Below are 19,966 nucleotides of genomic sequence, written 5' to 3'. Positions count from 1 at the left end.
TCAGGAACAGTCAGCATGGATTCACCAAGGGCAAGTCATGCCTGACTAATCTAATTGATTAGATTATTGTCTTCTAGGACAAGATAACTGGCCCTGTGGATGAGGGGAAAGCAGTGGACGTGTTGTTCCTTGACTTTAGCAAAGCTTTTGACACGGTCTCCCACAGTATTCTTGCCAGCAAGGTAAAGAAGTATGGGCTGGATGAATGGACTATAAGGTGGATAGAAAGTTGGCTAGATTGTCGGGCTCAACGGGTAGTGATCAATGGCTCCATGTCTAGTTGGCAGCTGGTATCAAGTGGAGTGCCCCAAGGGTCGGTCCTGGGGCCGGTTTTGTTCAATATCTTCATTAATGATCTGGAGGATGGTGTGGATTGCACCCTCAGCAAGTTTGCAGATGACACTAAACTGGGAGGAGAGGTAGATACGCTGGAGGGTAGGGATAGGATACAGAGGGCCCTGGACAAATTGGAGGATTGGGCCAAAAGAAATCTGATGAGGTTCAACAAGGACAAGTGCAGAGTCCTGCACTTAGAACAGAAGAATCCCATGCATCGCTACAGACTAGGGACCGAATGGCTCGGCAGCAGTTCTGCAGAAAAGGACCTAGGGGTTACAGTGGACGAGAAGCTGGATATGAGTCAACAGTGTGCCCTTGTTGCCAAGGAGGCCAATGGCATTTTGGGATGTATAAGTAGGGGCATTGCCAGTAGATCGAGGGACGTGATCGTTCCCCTCTATTCGACATTGGCAAGGCCTCATCTGGAGCACTGTGTCCAGTTCTGGGCCCCACACTACAAGAAGGATGTGGAAAAATTGGAAAGAGTCCAGCGGAGGGCAACAAAAATGATTAGGGGACTGGAACACATGACTTATGAGGAGAGGCTGAGGGAACTGGGATTGTTTAGTCTGCGGAAGAGAAGAATGAGGGGGGATTTGATAGCTGCTTTCAACTACCTGAAAGGGGGTTACAAAGAGGATGGATCTAGACTGTTCTCAGTGGTAGCTGATGACAGAACAAGGAGTAATGGTCTCAAGTTGCAGTGGGGGAGGTTTATGTTGGATATTAGGAAAAACTTTTTCACTAGGAGGGTGGTGAAACACTGGAATGCATTATCTAGGGAGGTGATGGAATCTCCTTCCTTAGAAGTGTTTAAGGTCAGGCTTGACAAAACCCTGGTTGGGATGATTAGTTGGGCATTGGTCCTGCTTTGAGCAGGGGGTTGGACCAGATGACCTCCTGAGGTCCCTTCCAACCCTGATATCCTATGATTCTGTGTGAGGCCATGTCAGACATCAGGGCTGAAGAGATAGTCAGGGAGTCACATTAACCTAACATTTTTCAAGAAGTTTGTGCTGATAATAGCACTTTATACATCTCTAGCTCTTTTAATCCAAGGATCTCAATAGCCCCAAATTAATAAAACCTCTCACAATTCCTGTGAGATAGGCATGGCAGTGCTAACCTATTTTACAGATGAGTAAAATGAAATGCTAATCAGAGGCAAAGTCAGGAATAGAACCCAGAAATATGATTCCTAGTTCCCAGCTCTAATTATTAGGCTCTTTCCTGAGCAGGGAGACACGATGGGTGGTTGCCCATTCAAGATCTGAACCAAAGCCCACTGAAATCAGTTGAAAGTCTCCACTGACTTCAGTGGGCATTGAAAAAGGCCCTTCCCTAGTAACAATGCCTGCTGCTGACCTGAGCTTTTCCTGCTACACAGATCAGAGTTCTGATGGTGAAAGAGTAAAATACTGACAGTATCTCACATCAATGGAGCAGCCAAGCAATGACCCAGTTTGAAGGGCCTTCTGGATGATCTGATATAGGTTTGGTGGGGCCTTCCTCAGATCGTAAGACTCAGCGATGCCTCCCGTGAAATCCTCAAACCCTTCTATACTGGAGCCTCCTGTGAGAGCCTCATATGAGCCATTCAATCTATGGGGAAGAAAATAAGATAACAGAAATGCAACAAGGAGCATCCGGCCAGTTTCCACACACACACCTCCCACACACATTTGCATTACAGAAATAACGGTGTAGAACCCAATCTGTTACTGTACACATAAAAGTGTTACTTGTGAAATTAGTAGATAAAACATCTTGGGGCAGAAGATTGGCAGTTCTCCCTGAAGTGTTTGTGGGAAACAAGAAATGGTGTGGAGAGAGGAAGGAGGAGGAATAAGAGACTGACACTAGGGCAGAATGTGTTGGGCCTGGCACCGGCATGGGTTGAGACAGTCACATTCCTTGCACTTATTATGGCCTCTCTCAGAATTAGCCCCACTTACTTAGCATAGGCCTTCTCCAGCAGGGCACTCCAGAACTCATTGCCTTCCTCTGAGTGAAGGAAGAGCAGCTGCCCATTTTTGGTGGGCAGCCTGTCGTCAACAACAACATCCACCCACTCCCCAAACTGCCAGAACTAAGGAAAGAAAGAAAGGGTGGTTAGAGTGGTGTGCTACAGTTACCTTCCTGCTAAAAATCCTCTTGCTACTCTCTGCTTCTCACTGCCCCCTGTGCTATGGAACAGTCTCCCACTTCTTGCTGGCCATTCATCTTCTCCTCTCCATCTTCACATCCCTCATGAAAACCCACTTTGAGGAATCCTTCGGACACTGGGCTCCTCCCCATTGATTTCTCCTCAGTCTCCCGTATTTGAAAACATATCTGCATTTTGTCCCATCGATATTATGCGGCACATCATTTGGAACAGAGACCAATGTGTTTTCTATGCTCTGCTTTACTATGTTCCGTAAGGCTTTGGTACATTTACAAGCACTATGTGAAGGTTTATTAATAGGTGATGTTAATGCTGACTTGGAAGGAACATCTAGAACATTCTCATAGTGTGGTCCATGGAGTACTTTTCGTGTTCACAAAGAGCTGGCTGGCAGCTGGGATGCATTAAGGCTTAAATTTTGAAAAGTACATTAGGGTGCCTAACTTGAGGCACCCTGAAGAGGCTTCTTTTTCAGAAAGTGCTGTGCACCCACCCACAGAAAAAATAAGGCCCCCTTAAAAAGTACTTCAAGTTGGGGCACCCAAAAACACTGGTCACTTTTGGAAATGTAAGCCTGTGTACTTAGCTAATATTTATTCTCTGTGTAAGCAGCTGCTGGAGTTGCCACCAGGATGTTATGTGATCACAAATGAGGGGGGAGATAGACAACCAGACAAAGTTTGGGAGGCAGGCAAATCCACAGGACAATCTCCCTGTGGAGATGAAATGTGGCCTATACTGTGAAAAAGTTGGCACCTGACCTAGAACATTCTGCTCTAGATCACAGTGGTATTAATCTGGAGTAACTTTCTTGCCACCACTGATGTAGCACCGGGTTTACACAGGTGTAAGAGAGCAGAATTCTAGCCCACTGAGTATGTATAATTCCATTTTGTTATAGTCTCCTCTATTCTCCCCCTCCCTGTCTATCTCACTTGCACACCTTAATTGCTGAATATCTAACTTGTCATCAGCAATGAGACAAGCTACATTTACCTAAATATTGGATCTTTCTTTTGTTCCTCACATCTTGATCCTGTTTGATCAAGCAAGAGTTACCTGGAAATGAAAGATCCCAGCGTAGTTCTTCTGGAAGCTCTGATCTTTGGGAACAATTCGATGCAGGACTTCTTGATCCAAGGTAAGAGATGCAATGGCTGCTAGGAGCCAGCAGTCACCTGGGAACATGCAAGTTTCAAGATAGAAATGTGCATCAATAAAATATGGCCTTGCAGTTCCTTCATTTTGTCCTACACCACTAATTGAAATACCCTTTGAATAAAATGCCAAAGTAGAGTGCCCTGTGAGATCCTATTGGAAGTCTAGTTACTGGATTGTTTTGTTTGTTTGTTTGTTTTTAAATATATCTATTTTGCTTATTTTTCCAGGAGGGGTGGGCAGATTCTGGCTTTTGTGTTTTTAATACAGTTACGCCCAAATCTTGATTTAAATTCTGCCAAAGTTTCCAGGGCTGATGACACTGGTGGATTTGGTATTCCAGTCTGGGGCCTGTAGCCATGTGATGACCCACCAGCACAGCACCTCCTGCTGGTCCTCCTGGGAATTAGCTCTCCAGAGCACCTTCTGCAGGCCAGTGTCTCACCTGCCCTGGCCCCCATGTGCCTCCCAGACCCTGGTGTCCCTTTACCTTGGGGTGCTGCCCCCTGCAGTATCCCCATAGTCTCTGGGTCTCCCCTCCCAAGGGAACCCCCACCCTCTATCCCCACCTTGCCTCAGTGGCTACTGCCAGTCACCATCTAGCCCCCACTCACTGGGGCAGACTGCAGTGTGTAATCCAGTCATCATTGGCAAGGAGGGTTTGGGCCTGCTGCCTTTGCCTAACCCTGAGCTGCACCTCTGCCCCAACATCTTTCCCAGCCTTTAGTAAAGCCTGCAGGCTGGAGCTCCCCCACTCCTCTAGCCTTTCCCCAGCCCTGCTCCACGCCAGGTACCCATCTCTCCCAAGCAGCCAGATCCTTCTCTCTCCACTGCTAGAGAGAGACTCTCTGAGCACCTGGCTCATAGCCCTTTTATAGGGCCAGCTGTGGCCTGATTGGGGCATGGCCCCAGCTGTGGCTGTTTCCCCAATCAGCCTAAGCTTTTCTCTCACCCCCAGCCCTCTCCAAGGGCTGGCTTTTAACCCTTTCAGGGCTGAAGCGGGGTGACGGCCCTGGTACAGAGCCATTTCCAAATTTTATTGGTGTTTAGACCATGTTTTTACATGCTTTTTAATGCCTTCAGGGAACAATTTATGTGGCTGAAGCAATCCAAGGTCTGGGCTTCCCACAGAATTTTAATTTCTGGATGATGGAAATACCATGGGAGGGGAAAAAACAGACTTCATGTTCTTTCATGGCCCCAAATGGCTCCCTGAGGCATTAGAAAAAGATCAGGAAAACAAATACTACTTCTGAGATATTTGGGTTTAACCCAGCCTTAGTTTCTTCATGTGGACACACATAGCAATATCATCAGTTGGTATAAATCAGCAGCTGAGGATCTGGCCCAAATAGTCTAAACTGGTGTGTGCTTTAACATCAGAGGGCAGCAATTAACTTCTTAAAAATTAGATAAGTGTATTCACCATAGCAGAAGGTCCAACCCAGTTCGGCAAGAGGCTGGGAGCCGCATGCCCTTGACTGTCACTAGATTGAGATTAACCTTGAATGGGAATGAAGGTGCCCAGCACCTCCCAGCATCAGAAGCCTAATTAGGAAACTGCTGATGGTTAAACTGCCACCCAGGAAGTTCTGAGACATGTTTGTACCAATTCCCATAGATGTGCCCATCATTTAGCGAAATGTAACTCTCAAACTAAAACATGCATAGCTCTCCTAGCATTGTAGTTCGTGTTTTAAGGCCTGGCTCTTAAAAAAAAAAAAAAAGTTAGCTGATATGAGCGGAGATGAGAAAGATATCTCCCCACACACACACACAATGCTGGTCCGAGGGGTAAGGAAATGCCATACTGGTGTCACCATGTTTCCAGGATACCAGCACGCAGCATGAGAGTATTTCAGTACTGCTTTGCATACATGCAGGGTCCATATACGTTGCTAGCACTGAACTGTAGTATCACACATGTTTTGCCCCACATGAGCACTGTTGAAGAAGCAGAATTAATCATGGTCCTTGTGGTAGCAGGGGGGTGTGGTAGAGGAGGGGCTCCTGATGTGGAGAGGAAAACAACAGCTTTTGAAGTGGGAATTTAAATCCTCATCTTTCTATGTATCACTGCTACTGGCTCCCCTGCCTCCCAGTTCCTCGGCTGCTGCTGCTGGCCTGCTCTGAAGCACACAGTGCTAGTTTTGAGGAGATGGCGGAGCAGCTCTCCTGGTATTCCTGCTATAACAGCATCCAGCGGAGAACAGACACAGCCCATTGGTAAGGACGAGTTAGAGTTCTCCCCATATGTGATGTCTGGAAATGCCTTCTCTGTGTTACAGGCCAGGCTGTTGCAACTATTGAAATAGAGCCTGCCCCATTAACTACTGTGTGTCAGCAGCTGGGAATTGCTTGACCTCAAGGATGGCCACCTTGGGAATGTTTAGTCAGCACAAAACTATATAGACTCTTCAATTAAATGAGAAGCCTTCCCTGTGCTCATTCTGAGTCTTACTATAGTAATGTAAGGTCCTGTTCCCCTAGGACAGCGCGCGTGCCCACAGAGTGAAGTCCTTCACAAGAATTCCCCAGGGGGAATCTCTCTCTGTCCTAGCATTTAGGCGAATGCCAGCAATTCCATCACTCAGTCATTTCTACTTCCTTCAAAAGAGGCTAGATCACAAAAATATGGGGTCTTGCACGTTGTTCCAGTTAGGAGGAAAATTTGATGATGGAGTCAGGGACTTTTGATGCATCTTGTTTATTTACAAGGAGTGTACGAAGTCCTATTTCTCTGAACAGAGGAAGAACCAAACAATAGTTTCCTTGCTCACAGCACTAAACCTCTTTTAGCCAGCACCAGACCCAGGGGGGAAGGATAGCTCAGTGGTTTGAGCATTGGCCTGCAAAACCCAGGGATGTAAATTCAATCCCTGAGGGGTACATTTAAGGATCTGGGGCAAAAATTGGGGAGTGATCCTGCTTTGAGCAGGGGGTTGGACTAGATGACCTCCTGAAGTCCCTTCCAATCCGGAGACTGGAAACTTAACTGTTTCTACTATCTTAAATGAAGGGCAGTAGTTACACCCACCAGCGTGAGTCATGAGCTTTAATCCAAACTATAACTATATTTTAGATAGACATTAAGGGCTGGTCTATCCACCCACAACTCACACTCAAAAGAACTACAGTGCTTTTAAGTGGCACCATTTGTTATTTTGGCACAAGTCTATGTGTGGATATTCTTATTTCAGAATAGAACACTCCTATTTAAAATGAAACTGTGTGATATCCACACACAGCCTGGCACTGAAATAACAAAAAATGTGAATCAAACCCCATTTAGTTATTTTGGTACAAGTCTGTGGATACCTCAGCCCTCAGTCAGGTATTCTCAAATAAGGAATCATGGTTCAACACTGACCTTAATGCTACACGTCAGACCCTTCTCACCGTGCAGGGTCCTACAGACTTGAATGTAGCTCAGTGAGGGTGCTGGAATTAGCGATGTCAAGGTATTTTCAGGATTGGGCCTAATTAGATCAAAGAGCTAGGCTTACTTAGAATGTAAGCTTTGGGGGCAGGGACCATCTCTGTTTGTACAGTGCCTACAATAGAGTCCTGGTCTTGCCTGGGGCTGTTATGCACCACTGCAATAACAATAATAATACACAGATAAAGAAAAGGAGGACTTGTGGCACCTTAGTGACTAACAAATTTATTTGAGCATAAGCTTTCGTGAGCTACAGCTCGCTTCATCGGATGTATGCAGTAGAAAATACAGTGGGGAGATTTTATATACACAGAGAACATGAAACAATGGGTGTTACCATACACACTGTAACGAGCGTGATCAGGTAAGGTGAGCTATTACCAGCAGGAGAGAAAACACACACACACACACACACACACACACACACACACACACTCACATCCCTTTTGTAGTGATAATCAAGGTGGGCCATTTCCAGCAGTTGACAAGAACGTCTGAGGAACAGTGGGGGTGGGGGAGGAGAGGAATAAACATGGGGAAATAGTTTTACTTTGTGTAATGACACATCCACTCCCAGTCTTTATTCAAGCCTAATGTAATGGTGTCCAGTTTGCAAATTAATTCCAATTCAGCAGTCTCTCATTGGAGTCTGTTTTTGAAGTTTTTTTGTTGAAGAATTGCGACTTTTAGGTCTGTGATCAAGTGTTCTCCGACTGGTTTTTGAACGTTATAATTCTTGACGTCTGATTTGTGTCCGTTTATTCTTTTACGTAGAGACTGTCCGGTTTGGCCAATGTATATGGCAGAGGGGCATTGCTGGCACATATCACATTGGTAGATGTGCAGGTGAACGAGCCTCTGATAGTGTGGCTGATGTGATTAGGCCCTATGATGGTGTCCCCTGAATAGATATGTGGACACAGTTGGCAACGGGCTTTGTTGCAAGGGTAGGTTCCTGGGTTAGTGTTTTTGGTGTGTGGTTGCTGGTGAGTATTTGCTTCAGGGTGGGGGGCTGTCTGTAAGCAAGGACTGGCCTGTCTCCCAAGAGCTGTGAGAGTAATGGGTTGTCCTTCAGGATAGGTTGCAGATCCTTGATGATTCGATGGAGAGGTTTTAGTTGGGGGCTGAAGGTGATGGCTAGTGGCATTCTGTTATTTTCTTTGTTGGTCCTGTCCTGTAGTAGGTAACTTCTGGGTAGTCTTCTGGCTCTGTCAGTCTGTTTCTTCACTTCGGCAGGTGGGTATTGTAGTTGTAAGAACGCTTGATAGAGATCTTGTCGGTGTTTGTCTCTGTCTGAGGGATTGGCACAAATGCGGTTGTATCATAGAGCTTGGCTGTAGACAATGGATTGTGTGGTGTGGTCTGGATGAAAGTTGGAGGCATGTAGGTAAGTATAGCGGTCAGTAGGTTTCCGGTATAGGGTGGTGTTTATGTGACCATCGCTTATTAGCAATGTAGTGTCCAGGAGGTGGATCTCTTGTGTGGACTGGTCCAGGCTGAGGTTGATGGTTGAACAGCTTAATGGACTAAATCAGGGGGCCCAGATAATCTTCATCCAAGAATATTAAAGGAATTGGCCCATGAAATTGCAAGCCCATTAGCAAGAATTTTTAATGAATCCATAAACTCAGGGGTTGTACCGTACAACTGGAGAATTGCTAACATAGTTCCTATTTTTAAGAAAGGGAAAAAACGTGATCCGGGTAACTACAGGCCTGTTAGTTTGACATCTGTAGTATGCAAAGTCTTGGAAAAAATTTTGAAGGAGAAAGTAGTTAAGGACATTGAGGTCAATGGGAAATGAGACAAAATACAACATGGTTTTACAAAAGGTAGATCATGTCAAACCAACCTGATCTCCTTCTTTGAGAAGGTAACAGATTTTTTAGACAAAGGAAACACAGTGGATCTAATTTACCTCGATTTCAGTAAGGCATCTGATATGGTTCCACATGGAGAATTATTAGCTAAATTGGAAAAGATGGGGATCAATATGAAAATTGAAAGGTGCATAAGGAACTGGTTAAAGGGGAGACTACAGCGGGTCACACTGAAAGGTGAACTGTCAGGCTGGAAGGAAGTTACTAGTGGAGTTTCTCAGGGATCGGTTTGAGGACCAATCTTTTTATTACTGACCTTGGCACAAAAAGCGGGAATGTGCTAATAAAGTTTGCAGATGACACAAAGCTGGGAGGTATTGCCAATACAGAGAAGGACCGGGATATCATACAGGAGGATCTGGATGACCTTGTAAACTGGAGTAATAGTAATAGGATGAAATTTAATAGTGAAAAGTGCAAGGTCATGCATTTAGGGATTAATAACAAGAATTTCTGTTATAAACGGGGGATGCATCACTTGGAAGTAACAGAGGGGGAGAAGGACCTCGGAGTATTGGTTGATCACAGGATGACTATGAGCCGTCAATGTGATGTGGCCGTGAAAAAAGCTAATGCAGTCTTGGGATGCATCAGGCGAGGTATTTCCAGTAGAGATAAGGATATTTCCAGATAAGAGATAAGTGTTAGTACTGTTATACAAGGCACTGGTGAGACCACTGTTCCCTCTAAACTGTGTGCGTGTGCGCACGCACACAGATCCTAAACCCCGTGCACACGGCGAAACGCCGCACGCACAAAAATTTGCACACAAGCACAATTTGCACAGAAGAAATTTTTTGCGCACACGGCCTGTCAAAAATTAGAGGGAACATTGGGTGAGACCTCATCTGGAACATTGTGTGCAGTTCTGGTCTCCCATGTTTAAGAAGGATGAATTCAAACTGGAGCAGGTACAGAGAAGGGCTACTAGGATGATCTGAGGAATGAAAAATCTGTCTTATGAAAGGTTTCAGAGTAACAGCCATGTTAGTCTGTATTCGCAAAAAGAAAAAGAGTACTTGTGGCACCTTAGAGACTAACCAATATATTTGAGCATGAGGTTTCGTGAGCTACAGTGAGCTGTAGCTCACGAAAGCTCATGCTCAAATAAATTGGTTAGTCTCTAAGGTGCCACAAGTACTCCTTTTCTTTTTGTCTTATGAAAGGAGACTCAAAGAGCTTGGCTTGTTTAGCCTTACCAAAAGAAGGCTGAGAGGAGATATGATTGCTATCTATAAATATACCAGGGAGGGAGAAGAATTATTTAAGCTCAGTACCAATTTGGACACAAGAACAAATGGATATCAACTGGCCATCAGGAAGTTTAGACTTGAAATTAGACAAAGGTTTCTAACCATCAGTGGAGTGAAGTTCTGGAACAGCCTTCCAAGGGAAGCAGTGGGGGCAAAAGACATACCTGGCTTCAAGACTAAGCTTGATAAGTTTATGGAGGGGATGATATGATGGGATAGCCTAATTTTGGCAATTAATTGATCTTCGACTATTAGTGATAGATATGCCCAATGGCCTGTGATGGGATGTTAGATGGGGTGGGATCTGAGTTACTACAGAGAATTCTTTCCAGGGTGTCTGGCTGGTGAGTCTTGCCCACATGCTCAGGGTTTAGCTGATTGCCATATTTGGGTTTGGGAAGGAATTTTCCCCCAGGGCAGATTGGCAGAGGCCCTGGGGGTTTTTCGCCTTCCTCTTCAGCGTGGGGCACGGGTCACTTGCTGGAGGATTCTCTGCACCTTGAAGTCTTTAAACCACGATTTGAGGACTTCAACAGCTCAGACATAAGTTAGGGATTTGTTACAGGAGTTTGTGATGCAGGCAATATGCATTTTTTTTTACTTGTAAAGTGAGCAAATTGATATCTCAAATTGTAAGAAGAAATAAATATGAAATCCCACAATGTCATTTTTAGAATTACTTTATTGACTACACCCTACATTTTAACCAAATTGTTCCTTCTTCACAACTGTACCGTGCTAACTGATGTTCTCTTTGAGTAATGCTGTCAGCTTCCTGGTTTGATAAAATAATCTCAGTGAATGCTAAATCTGTGGTAATCTTTGTGGCACCTTAGAGACTAACAAATTTATTTGGGCATAAGCTTTCGTGGGTTAAAACCCACTTCATCAGATGCATGGAGTGGAAAATACAGTAGAGAGGTATAAATACACAGCATATGAAAAGATGGGAGTTGCCTTACCAAGTGGAGGGGGTCAGTGCTAATGAGCTAATTCAATTAAGGTGGAAGTGGGCTATTCTCAACAGTTGACAAGAAGAGGAGGAAATCACTTTTGTAGTGCTAATGAGGCCAATGTAATGAAGGTGACCCATTTCAAACCGTTAACAAGAAGGTGTGAATATCAGCAGTGGGGAATTAGTTTTTGTAGCGACCCATCCATTCCCAGTCTGGACACCATCAAATTAGGCCTGAATAAAGACTTGTTTTTGCTGATACAGACTAACACAGCTACCACTCTGAAACCTGTGGTAATCTTGGAACTCTGACTCAGATTCCTGTAGAATTATATGATATTTGCTCACCTGTGCTGCACTCATGGTGACTATAAAATAAAATCCACAAGAAATATTTACTTAGAGTCACACAGAAGCTTCTTTCGTTAATGCTAAAAGTGTCTAAACTGGTAAGAATTTAATTCTCTAGTCAATGATCTAGTCAAGTAGAGATGGACTCAAACTGAAAGCCCAGATTGGAGAGAGAGAGAAAGAAACTCCCCAAATTTAGAATTTTTGAAACCCAGATCTGAATTTTGCAGCTCAGAGGCATCTCTGTATTAAACATTTCCTGCTATTTCAGCAAGCCCTTAAGCTCAGAATAGATCCCAGGCAAAATGCTCTCACTCTCTTCGTTCCCAGCCTGTGATCCTTTCCTTCAACATCTGCCCTCTACCCAGACTTGACCCTCAGTTCTACCCTTCACTGCCAGCACTTGCCATGGAGCTCACAGCACACAGACTAGACTACCCGACTTCTGCAGTGCAGTGGATTACAATACATTAGGTCAACAAGTTTACTACTTTTAAAGGAGGCCTGTTAAAGTTTTGTACTAAAATGAGTTAAACTCTACAATTGTGTGTTAAATGCTGCAAATAGAAGAGGTGCAAAGGTACATTCAACAAAGAAATAGGCTTTTAGGTTCCTCAAAGACTATCTAGTTGGCCTCAGATCCCCTGATCCCCAGAATGCATCAGTCTGTGATATAGCAGCTATCAGAAACCACACAGCCTATGGAGATAGGCTTTATGAGGGTTATAAACATATTATACAGTGAAACCTGTCACAGAAACCACTAGTGTTAAGCAAACTCCTGTGTTAAGAGGCCAAAAAGAATCCCCAAAAACACGGAGTACAGTTCAGATCCACCGTTATTAGAAGACATCTCTCCCAGCTAGGTTTTTGCCTGAATGGGCACTTTATCTATGCATATATAATCGTTACACATAGAGAGAAAGTGTGCATGGGACAGATCTTCAGCTGGTGTAAACAGGCATAGCTCTGTTGGCTTCGATGAAGCTACACCCATGTACACGGGCAGAGGATCTGGCCCTCTGTTTCTGACGTGCGTACAGTGCTTCCGGAGCCTTCAGGATGAACGGCACTTTACACATGCAAATGGCATGGATCTGGAAAGCTATTTTAAGTGTATTTTTTCATCCCAGTGGATGTAAAATACTATTTATTTTTCAAAAATAAATCTCTGCCACTTGCTATTTGAGGCCTTCAGCAAATAATGTTGGGGTTAACTTATTTGGATAGCTATAAGGAAACTTCAGAGGTCACCTTTAAATAATAGAGTGTGTGTGACTCTGCATTTTAAGTTGTAACGAGGCCATCAAAAAGAAATGGTTCAAAGAGTGCATTTAAAATATTTCCAGTGTTTCAAGTTCCCATCAAACTCACCATGCTGATATTCATCTAACTTACGCTATTGTCAACTAAATAAAGTTTAATGGAGTGAGACTGTAACTCTGGATTTCCTGCTTTTGTTCCTATGAGCTCAGACCTGTAGTGTTCTTTTTAAAAGCAAAACATGTCACAAAGAAATATAAAAAATGGAGTTTATTCCCCTAAGGGACTAGTCAGTGAGTCACACAGTTGACTTATGTAAATATGTAACCAAGGTTTGTTTCAATAAAAGTGTTTTACATACAGGGCTTAATAATCAGCACTTTGATATTCAAGCTATTAGATTAAATAACAAAAAGGCCCACTGTGGCCTCAGCAGTATTAAGCAACTACCACCTGAACATTAAAAAATCTGCTCCCTGGTTATGCTCCAAACTCAAGTCGATTTTATGTATGTATGTATGTATTTTTATAAAGAGACAGAGTACTGTGGAGCTGATGGAAGTGATTCTATTCAGAGATGCAAGCCGCCCCACATTATATTATCAGCCTGATTTTCTACCCTTCCCACAAGCCAAAGAGGATTGTTTTGAGAGATGGGCTCAAGCCAGACAATTTTGATTCCGATTTCAAGAACCTCCCCAAAAGTTATGGGGTGATCAGCTCCCAGGCTTTGGGGTTCTGCCTACAGGACTCTGTTAGGAAATCTCAGAAACATGCCCCACCCTCTAGTTCAGAGGAGGGGGATTAGTTTTGGCCCATCTTTATTATTCCTGCTATGTGATTTACTTTGGCTTTAGTCCATGGTGAAAGTCTCTGTTTACAAAATGCCGCAAGGCAGTCAGACTTCCACACAGGGGGTGAAATGAAGAAGGTAAAGAAGGAGCTGGAACAACTGGCCCTGAGGGAGCCTGCATTCTATTTAAGGTGTTAACCAAAACGATGTTTGTTATGTCTGTATGTCAGACTAGACAAGGCTGGAAGTATGCTCCAGTCCCTTAGCTTGTAAACTGCCATGGAAAAGGGGTTTGTGTTCTGGGCATGTAAAAAAATCCACATCCATTACAGAAACTTCATAAACTGTGATGCTGACAAGAAATGAAGCCTTTACTATTCTTACTGAACAACCCTCTGAAAATGCAGTAAGTGATCTCCTATGCCCAGATCCATAAGTGAGTAAATATTCTGGAGCAAGTATAGGATTGTGCCTCTTATTTTTAGCAATTGGAACACACCACACTGAGGGATTTTCTAGCAATTGCTTTAATGGAGCTGTGTTCACTGGGGCAGCACTTGTGTCATTTACTGTCAATGACTTGCAGAAATGGCATGAATTTTATTTGCAGAATTGATGAGACTGAGGTAAGGTTAGAACTACTGCAGTAAGCACCTTGGAGGGGAGGGAGCTCAGATGCAATCTAACTAATCTGTCACGTTCTTATTACAGGGCTTTCAGAATTTTAGGCTGTGTGTGTTGGCAAGAAAGCCTGTAATGAATGCTGCTGCTGCTGTTTTCCAAAGATGGATCTTATCAGTTGGGCAGCAAAGAAAGAAAGCATGTGTTGGGTTAGAATAAGGCCTTAAAAAGGAATTTAAAAAATAGTTAAAGACCCTATTAAAGTTCTATGTAAAGCAGCATTGGAAAAGCGGGTAAGGAAGAGTCAGCTTTGCTGTGATGGGTGATAAAACGTCTTCCAAACGTTCATCAATGTTGCTCTGCCATTCAAGGAGAAATGTTTGATGCCACCTTGCCCTGCTATACTTAAACTGTGTGCCTGGTGTACGGTCTCCCCTTTCTTTCTCCAGTATTTGCTACTGTTCTGCACCAAATGCTGTAGAAATAGAATGTTCAACATGAAATTGGAACAAATTACTTGTTAAGGGTGACCCTGCTGAGCTGATGTGCTCCGTTAATTTCTGAGCGACGTGGTCAGCATTCCTAACTCATGGCCATGACCAGAAGGATTGTCCTGCCAGTATGTTGATCTGGCAGATAATAGCACTGACCACTGTTGTTCAGGTTGTAAAACAATTTCCATTTTAACCCCTTGTTCTCACACACTCAGACCTTTCGGAAATATTGAGCTTCTGGGATGAAATTGTCCATGCTCACTACCTGCTCTAAGGTGAAATTGTTTGGAAAGCCTGAATAAAATCCCCCAATTATTTTAAATATATGACAAGGTTTTTTTTTAAAAAAACCAACCAAACAAACAAACACATTTTTATTGTAAAGTTATGACAGGGTTAAAAAAATCCCACAAACACATATTTTTCCCTAATATAAAAAAATTCTTACTTTTTTCAAGTGATAACTCAAAAATAGCTGAACTTCAAACTTGCTATGTAAAGAGGAATGAATGAGCATTATGTGTGCTGCTGAGTTTGGGGGGAAATGATATAAAAACCCCTCCTGTTGATCATCAGCAGGGTTTGAACCTGAGACTTTCAGCACGGATTTCAATTATTTGATCTAAAAGAGTAATTCCATTAGCTGATAGAAGTAGTAGGTCCTGCCCTTTTGCTTCTATGTAGCGCAGAATGAAATACATTTAGCTAGTGTGTTACATGGCTTTTCAAATAACAAAAGGTATTTTCCTGTCTCTCAAACAAGCAAAATTCTGCTCAATTACTCTACTCACCCAGGATCCCTTGGCAAATGTCTGTCCGAGTGGCTCCTCCAACTATAAACTGAGGATTGGTACATAACTCCTGAAAATAATTTTGTTAAATTCACGTTAATCTTGGCAGTCTGACAAAAGCTGCGGTTTGTTTCTGATCTATTTCAATTCAAAATCCAGAAAAAGAAGAAATGTAAACATTTCCAATATATTTAAAAGATCAAGATTTAAAAAACGCTTTGGAGAAATGTTCTTTACCTGTGTTATTAGCAACTTCTCAGGTTATAGATTTCAGAGTAGCAGCCGTGTTAGTCTGTATCCTCAAAAAGAAAAGGAGGACTTGTGGCACCCTAGAGACTAACAAATTTATTTGAGCATAAGCTTTCGTGAGCTACATGAGCATAAGCTTTCGTGAGCTACAGCTCAGTGAAGCTTATGCTCAAATAAATTTGTAAGTCTCTAAGGTGCCACAAGACCTCCTTTTCTTTTATCTCAGGTTATGAAAACTCAGCTGAACTTTAAATTCTAATGTACTTTACATCCTTTGAGCCAAATCCTGATGCCCTTACTCAGTCATTTCTGCCGTTGACATCAATAAGAATTTTGCCTGAATAGGGAGTGAGTAAAAACTGAGAAGAAACTTCAGGGTTTGGCCCTTTTTGTTTACTCTGCAATTCATTGAGCTCAGTCAATTCAACTAGGTTCGTCAGTTTCACTTCCTGGTACTCAGGCACTAGCATCCTGCTGTTATTTGGGCTTGTGTTTGAACTTCCCACACCTATTTTCAATGCACTGAAAGGATACACATGCAAACACTTCTATTGCTATTAGCTTTTGTAATTCTCCCACTTTTTTAGAATCTTATTTTGGGGCCAGTCAGGGATTTTAAGTTAGAATGTCTTCTCTCTCCACTGCAAGTCTGAATAGCCCGAGTTACAATTAGGGATGAAATTGTCCATACTCACTACTGTACTTGCGCAAAGGTGCAATGTTTGGAAAGTCTGAATAAAATCCTCCAATTATTTTAAACCTAGGACATAGTTTAAAGTCTCCCTACTCTCCAAGGACAAAAGTCTTCACTTGCTCTGAGCACTTCACCTGAGTTTCTAAATGAAGGTGATAAGCAGCATACAGAAGAGTTTTTGGGGTGTAGGTGTTAAGAGAGAAGCTGAGATTCTTTCCCAGTGGGAGCTGGGCCCTGTTGACAGAGAGCTTGCTTCAGAATACGCATCTTTGGACGGTGGGGGAGCCAGGGTGGGCCTTATGATTTATGCTGCCCCAGCAAGAGAGGTTCCCACAATGCCTGAGAGGAGAACTAGTCCATGAGCTGGTTCTCCGTTTAGTCACGCTGCTGGAGAGAAAGGTGGGTCAGCTTCTGAGTCTCAGCTTGCATGAGATAAAGCTCTCTGAGGTGCTGCTTGCTTTGCTTATGCCTGCTTTTGGCCCGTTGTCGAGCAACCCCACCCCCACCGCCCCGCCCACAGTATCCTGTTCTCTGGGTGGGTAGGGTGTAGGAAGGGGGCTGGGGCACTGAGCAGCCCCCTCCCAACTGCCCACATACTGCAGATCTCTGCTGCAGCAGCACCTTATGGCAAAAAAGCCCAGCGTGACTCATTTTCAGTTAGGGTACGTCTACACAGCAATTAAAAACCCGCGGAGGCCGGTGCCAGCTGACTTGGGCTTGCAGGGCTCAGCTAAGGGGCTGTTTAATTGTGGTGCAGATGTTCAGGCTTGGGCTGGAGCCTGGGCTCTGTGAGGGGGGCAGGTCCCATCTACACCACAATTGAACAACCCCTTAGCCTGAGCCCTGCGACCCCAAGTCAGCTGGCACCAACCTCCATGGGTTTTTAATTGCAGTGTAGATGTACCCTTCGATACCTGTCATTTCTGAATCTATGCCAAGTGACTAGACAGTAAATGTCTTCCTAGGCATTGTCTACTTTCCTCCAATCAATTTTATACAAACCTAGTGACAAAGCACAGAAAAGAGGCCTGTGATGGAAGGATATCTGTCCATAAAACGGAGATGCACTATGCATCAGGGCGGGGGTGCATTTAGCACTGAGTGTTTGTTTCATGACTGGACATTTTCCCAGCAGGAACTTACAGACTCTATCCAGTTCAGACAAAATCAGGTGAAGGGTAATTCCATTCCCCCAGAATCCAGGGCAGAGTTTACAGCAAGAAAACCCCCTGCAGAACAGAGAATCCAGGGGGGGAAATGAGCAAGACCTTTAAGCATGTTACTTGTCATTGAAGATTTCCATTCCTTTCAAAAGTCAGAGTCAGAGCCTGGTCCTTTCTCAGGTGAACTAATAAATGGAGGGTTAGGAGCTGCCCTTGTGGTTGCTACTGCATCCCTTGTGGTTGCTACAGCATCCTTGAGGCTGCAGTAGTGTTCTACACAGCCTCTATGCACAGGGCATAGTCCAGCAGAGCTTTGTAGTTGTAGATTGTCTATGATTCTGTCCCTCCCCCAGGTTCCTTTCCACCACTTTGCTGCAACGTGCAGGGGATAAAAAGTTCCTGCCCCTGCCCAGGCTGGCTTTGCACCATTCAGAGCTGGAGGATTTAGGCCTTCTATTAATCTTTGGTGTTAACCCTAAGGTCGTCCATGACCAGCTAACACGTTGGTCATCGTGACTCTTTGTCTACGCTAGGCACTGAGTGGTGTTTAACAACATGTTAATTCAAATGTGTGAGTTAAAATGTTTTCTCATCCAATCCCAGGTGTGGACATATACAAGATGTGTTTCCCTAGCACCCACGCATGAAGTATTCAAGTGCCAAATTAGGAGGCTGTCAAAAAATAAGGGGGGTAGGGTGGAGACTTGTAATAAAAAACATTTTAGTGCAGCAAGTTTTAATTTTTCCTTCATTTGAAAATTTTTGCAACATTTTTTAATTTGAAAATTTCTTTTTTGAATTTTTTCATCTTGGAGGAGGTTTGTGTTCAGTGTCACAGTTTCACTCCCCCCCCCCCCCCCGCCCTTCCCCTGTGCACACACATTCTTTTTTCCTTTTTACCAGTTTTTCCTTTTGTCACTGAAGGAAAAAGGGAGAGGGAAAGGGAGAGAAACAAGGGAAAAAAGGAAACCCAATAAACAAAACCAAAAAAAGCCCCAAACCCGTACATTTGTCATTTTCATCGACAACACTAATTTTTTTCTATGAAAAAGCCCGTTTTTTAAAATTAAAAATAAATTTCATTTAAAACATTTCAACCAGCTCTTCAAATTATGGTGTTTTGGGGGTTGGAATTTTTAAATTTTTATTTTAGTACAAGCCTAATTTTCCTGGAGTAATACCGGAAAACACATGACACCAGTAATAAGCTTTAACTGGCGACCAACAATTCCCAGGAGGTTTGAAGGTTCCATTTGGATAAGCATCAAAAGTTCAGATGCTTTTCTCAATTGTACTGAAACCTCTAAAATCGGTAGCGTGGTGCTGGAAATCTTACGAGAGCAGGCTCTCCCTCGACATTTCTGGGGCTTCTCCCATTCCAAAGGGCTTGAAGCTGGACAGCAGCTTTTTTTATGATACTCCATTACTTTCACTTCTGGTTAGAAGGGGGCGGGGGGGGGGGGGGAGAAAGGTGGCAAAGAATGAAAGGGAAGGCTAATCTGTGCCTTTTCCAGACTTCAAGAAAGTTCCAGCTCAGATTCAGTTTGGATTTTGGAGTGAAAGTTCAGGTTGAATCTGATTTGATCTGAATCTAGTAAAACATATAATGATGAAGCTCTCTTACCGTGGGTCGCTTCCAGACAATACCCTGCGTTTTAGGGGAATATGGCCCCAAGTCCCTATAGCCCAGGGCAGAAGGACTGGCTGGGAATTCTTCATCCTTAAACAGAGTGCCAGACTGCAAGCACTGCTGCCTCAGAGCCTCATAATCCTGATTTAAATACTTCACTGCCTTCTCATTGGAGCCAAGCCCTTCTAATACAGCTCTCTCTTTGGACAACTTAGCTGCGACTCCTGCCATCACCATTTGCCTCCAGCGTGGTGGTGTGTGTGTGGACAGGACAGCTCCTATCTCATGAACAAGAGGGAATGAATATAAGTGAGTGGCCAGGTGGGGTGGAGCAAGTGAACACATTACACAGTCCAGCACCTTTGGAGGGAGGAGGCACAATGCAAATGCACATATGTACTCAAGACAAGAGGAAAGAGAAGCTGGGAGGAGACAAAGAACCTGGGCCGATGACTCACTGTAGATTCTGGCTCTCATTATCTTCTCTATTTGTATAACAGCCTGGGAGTTCCCTCTCTATATATGTTTAGCAGAGGGCAGGGAACAAGTGTTTTAATACTAAAGATGGCTCCGAGCCACATAATTCAGATCAGTTCTGAGCCTTCATGGGTGCTTGGATCCAGGGGTTTTGTTCAGCCTGTTATAGAGGACAGACCAGGATCACAGTTAGGATTCTGATACCTTGGTCCTCCTCAAAGTTCAGGGATGTTCAGCTCGGGGGAACAT

General features: G+C 43.8%; 1 protein-coding gene across 2 annotated transcripts in view; it reads right to left on the bottom strand.

Moving 5' to 3' along the window:
- Positions 1-19,538, bottom strand: part of LOC102937235 (calpain-8) — a 47,558-nt gene extending 28,020 nt beyond the window's left edge. The window contains exons 1-5 of one of the 2 annotated variants that reach the window (XM_007071723.4): positions 19,235-19,538; positions 15,505-15,574; positions 3,566-3,684; positions 2,295-2,428; positions 1,773-1,941 (exon numbers count right to left, since the gene is read on the bottom strand). In XM_007071723.4, coding sequence (XP_007071785.2) covers positions 1,773-1,941; positions 2,295-2,428; positions 3,566-3,684; positions 15,505-15,574; positions 19,235-19,477 — 735 coding nt within the window. In that variant the 5' untranslated portion in view covers positions 19,478-19,538. Of the gene's footprint in view, positions 1-1,772; positions 1,942-2,294; positions 2,429-3,565; positions 3,685-4,458; positions 4,496-15,504; positions 15,575-19,234 lie in introns of those variants that run through there. The other variant, XM_043543599.1, reaches the window with a different exon arrangement.
- Positions 19,539-19,966: the final 428 nt, after the last annotated feature.

The sequence above is a fragment of the Chelonia mydas genome, chromosome 3, assembly GCF_015237465.2.
Source record: "Chelonia mydas isolate rCheMyd1 chromosome 3, rCheMyd1.pri.v2, whole genome shotgun sequence".
NCBI lineage: Eukaryota > Metazoa > Chordata > Testudines > Cheloniidae > Chelonia > Chelonia mydas.
Note: the sequence above shows the minus strand (reverse complement) of the source record. Positions and strands in the feature narration are given on the sequence as shown.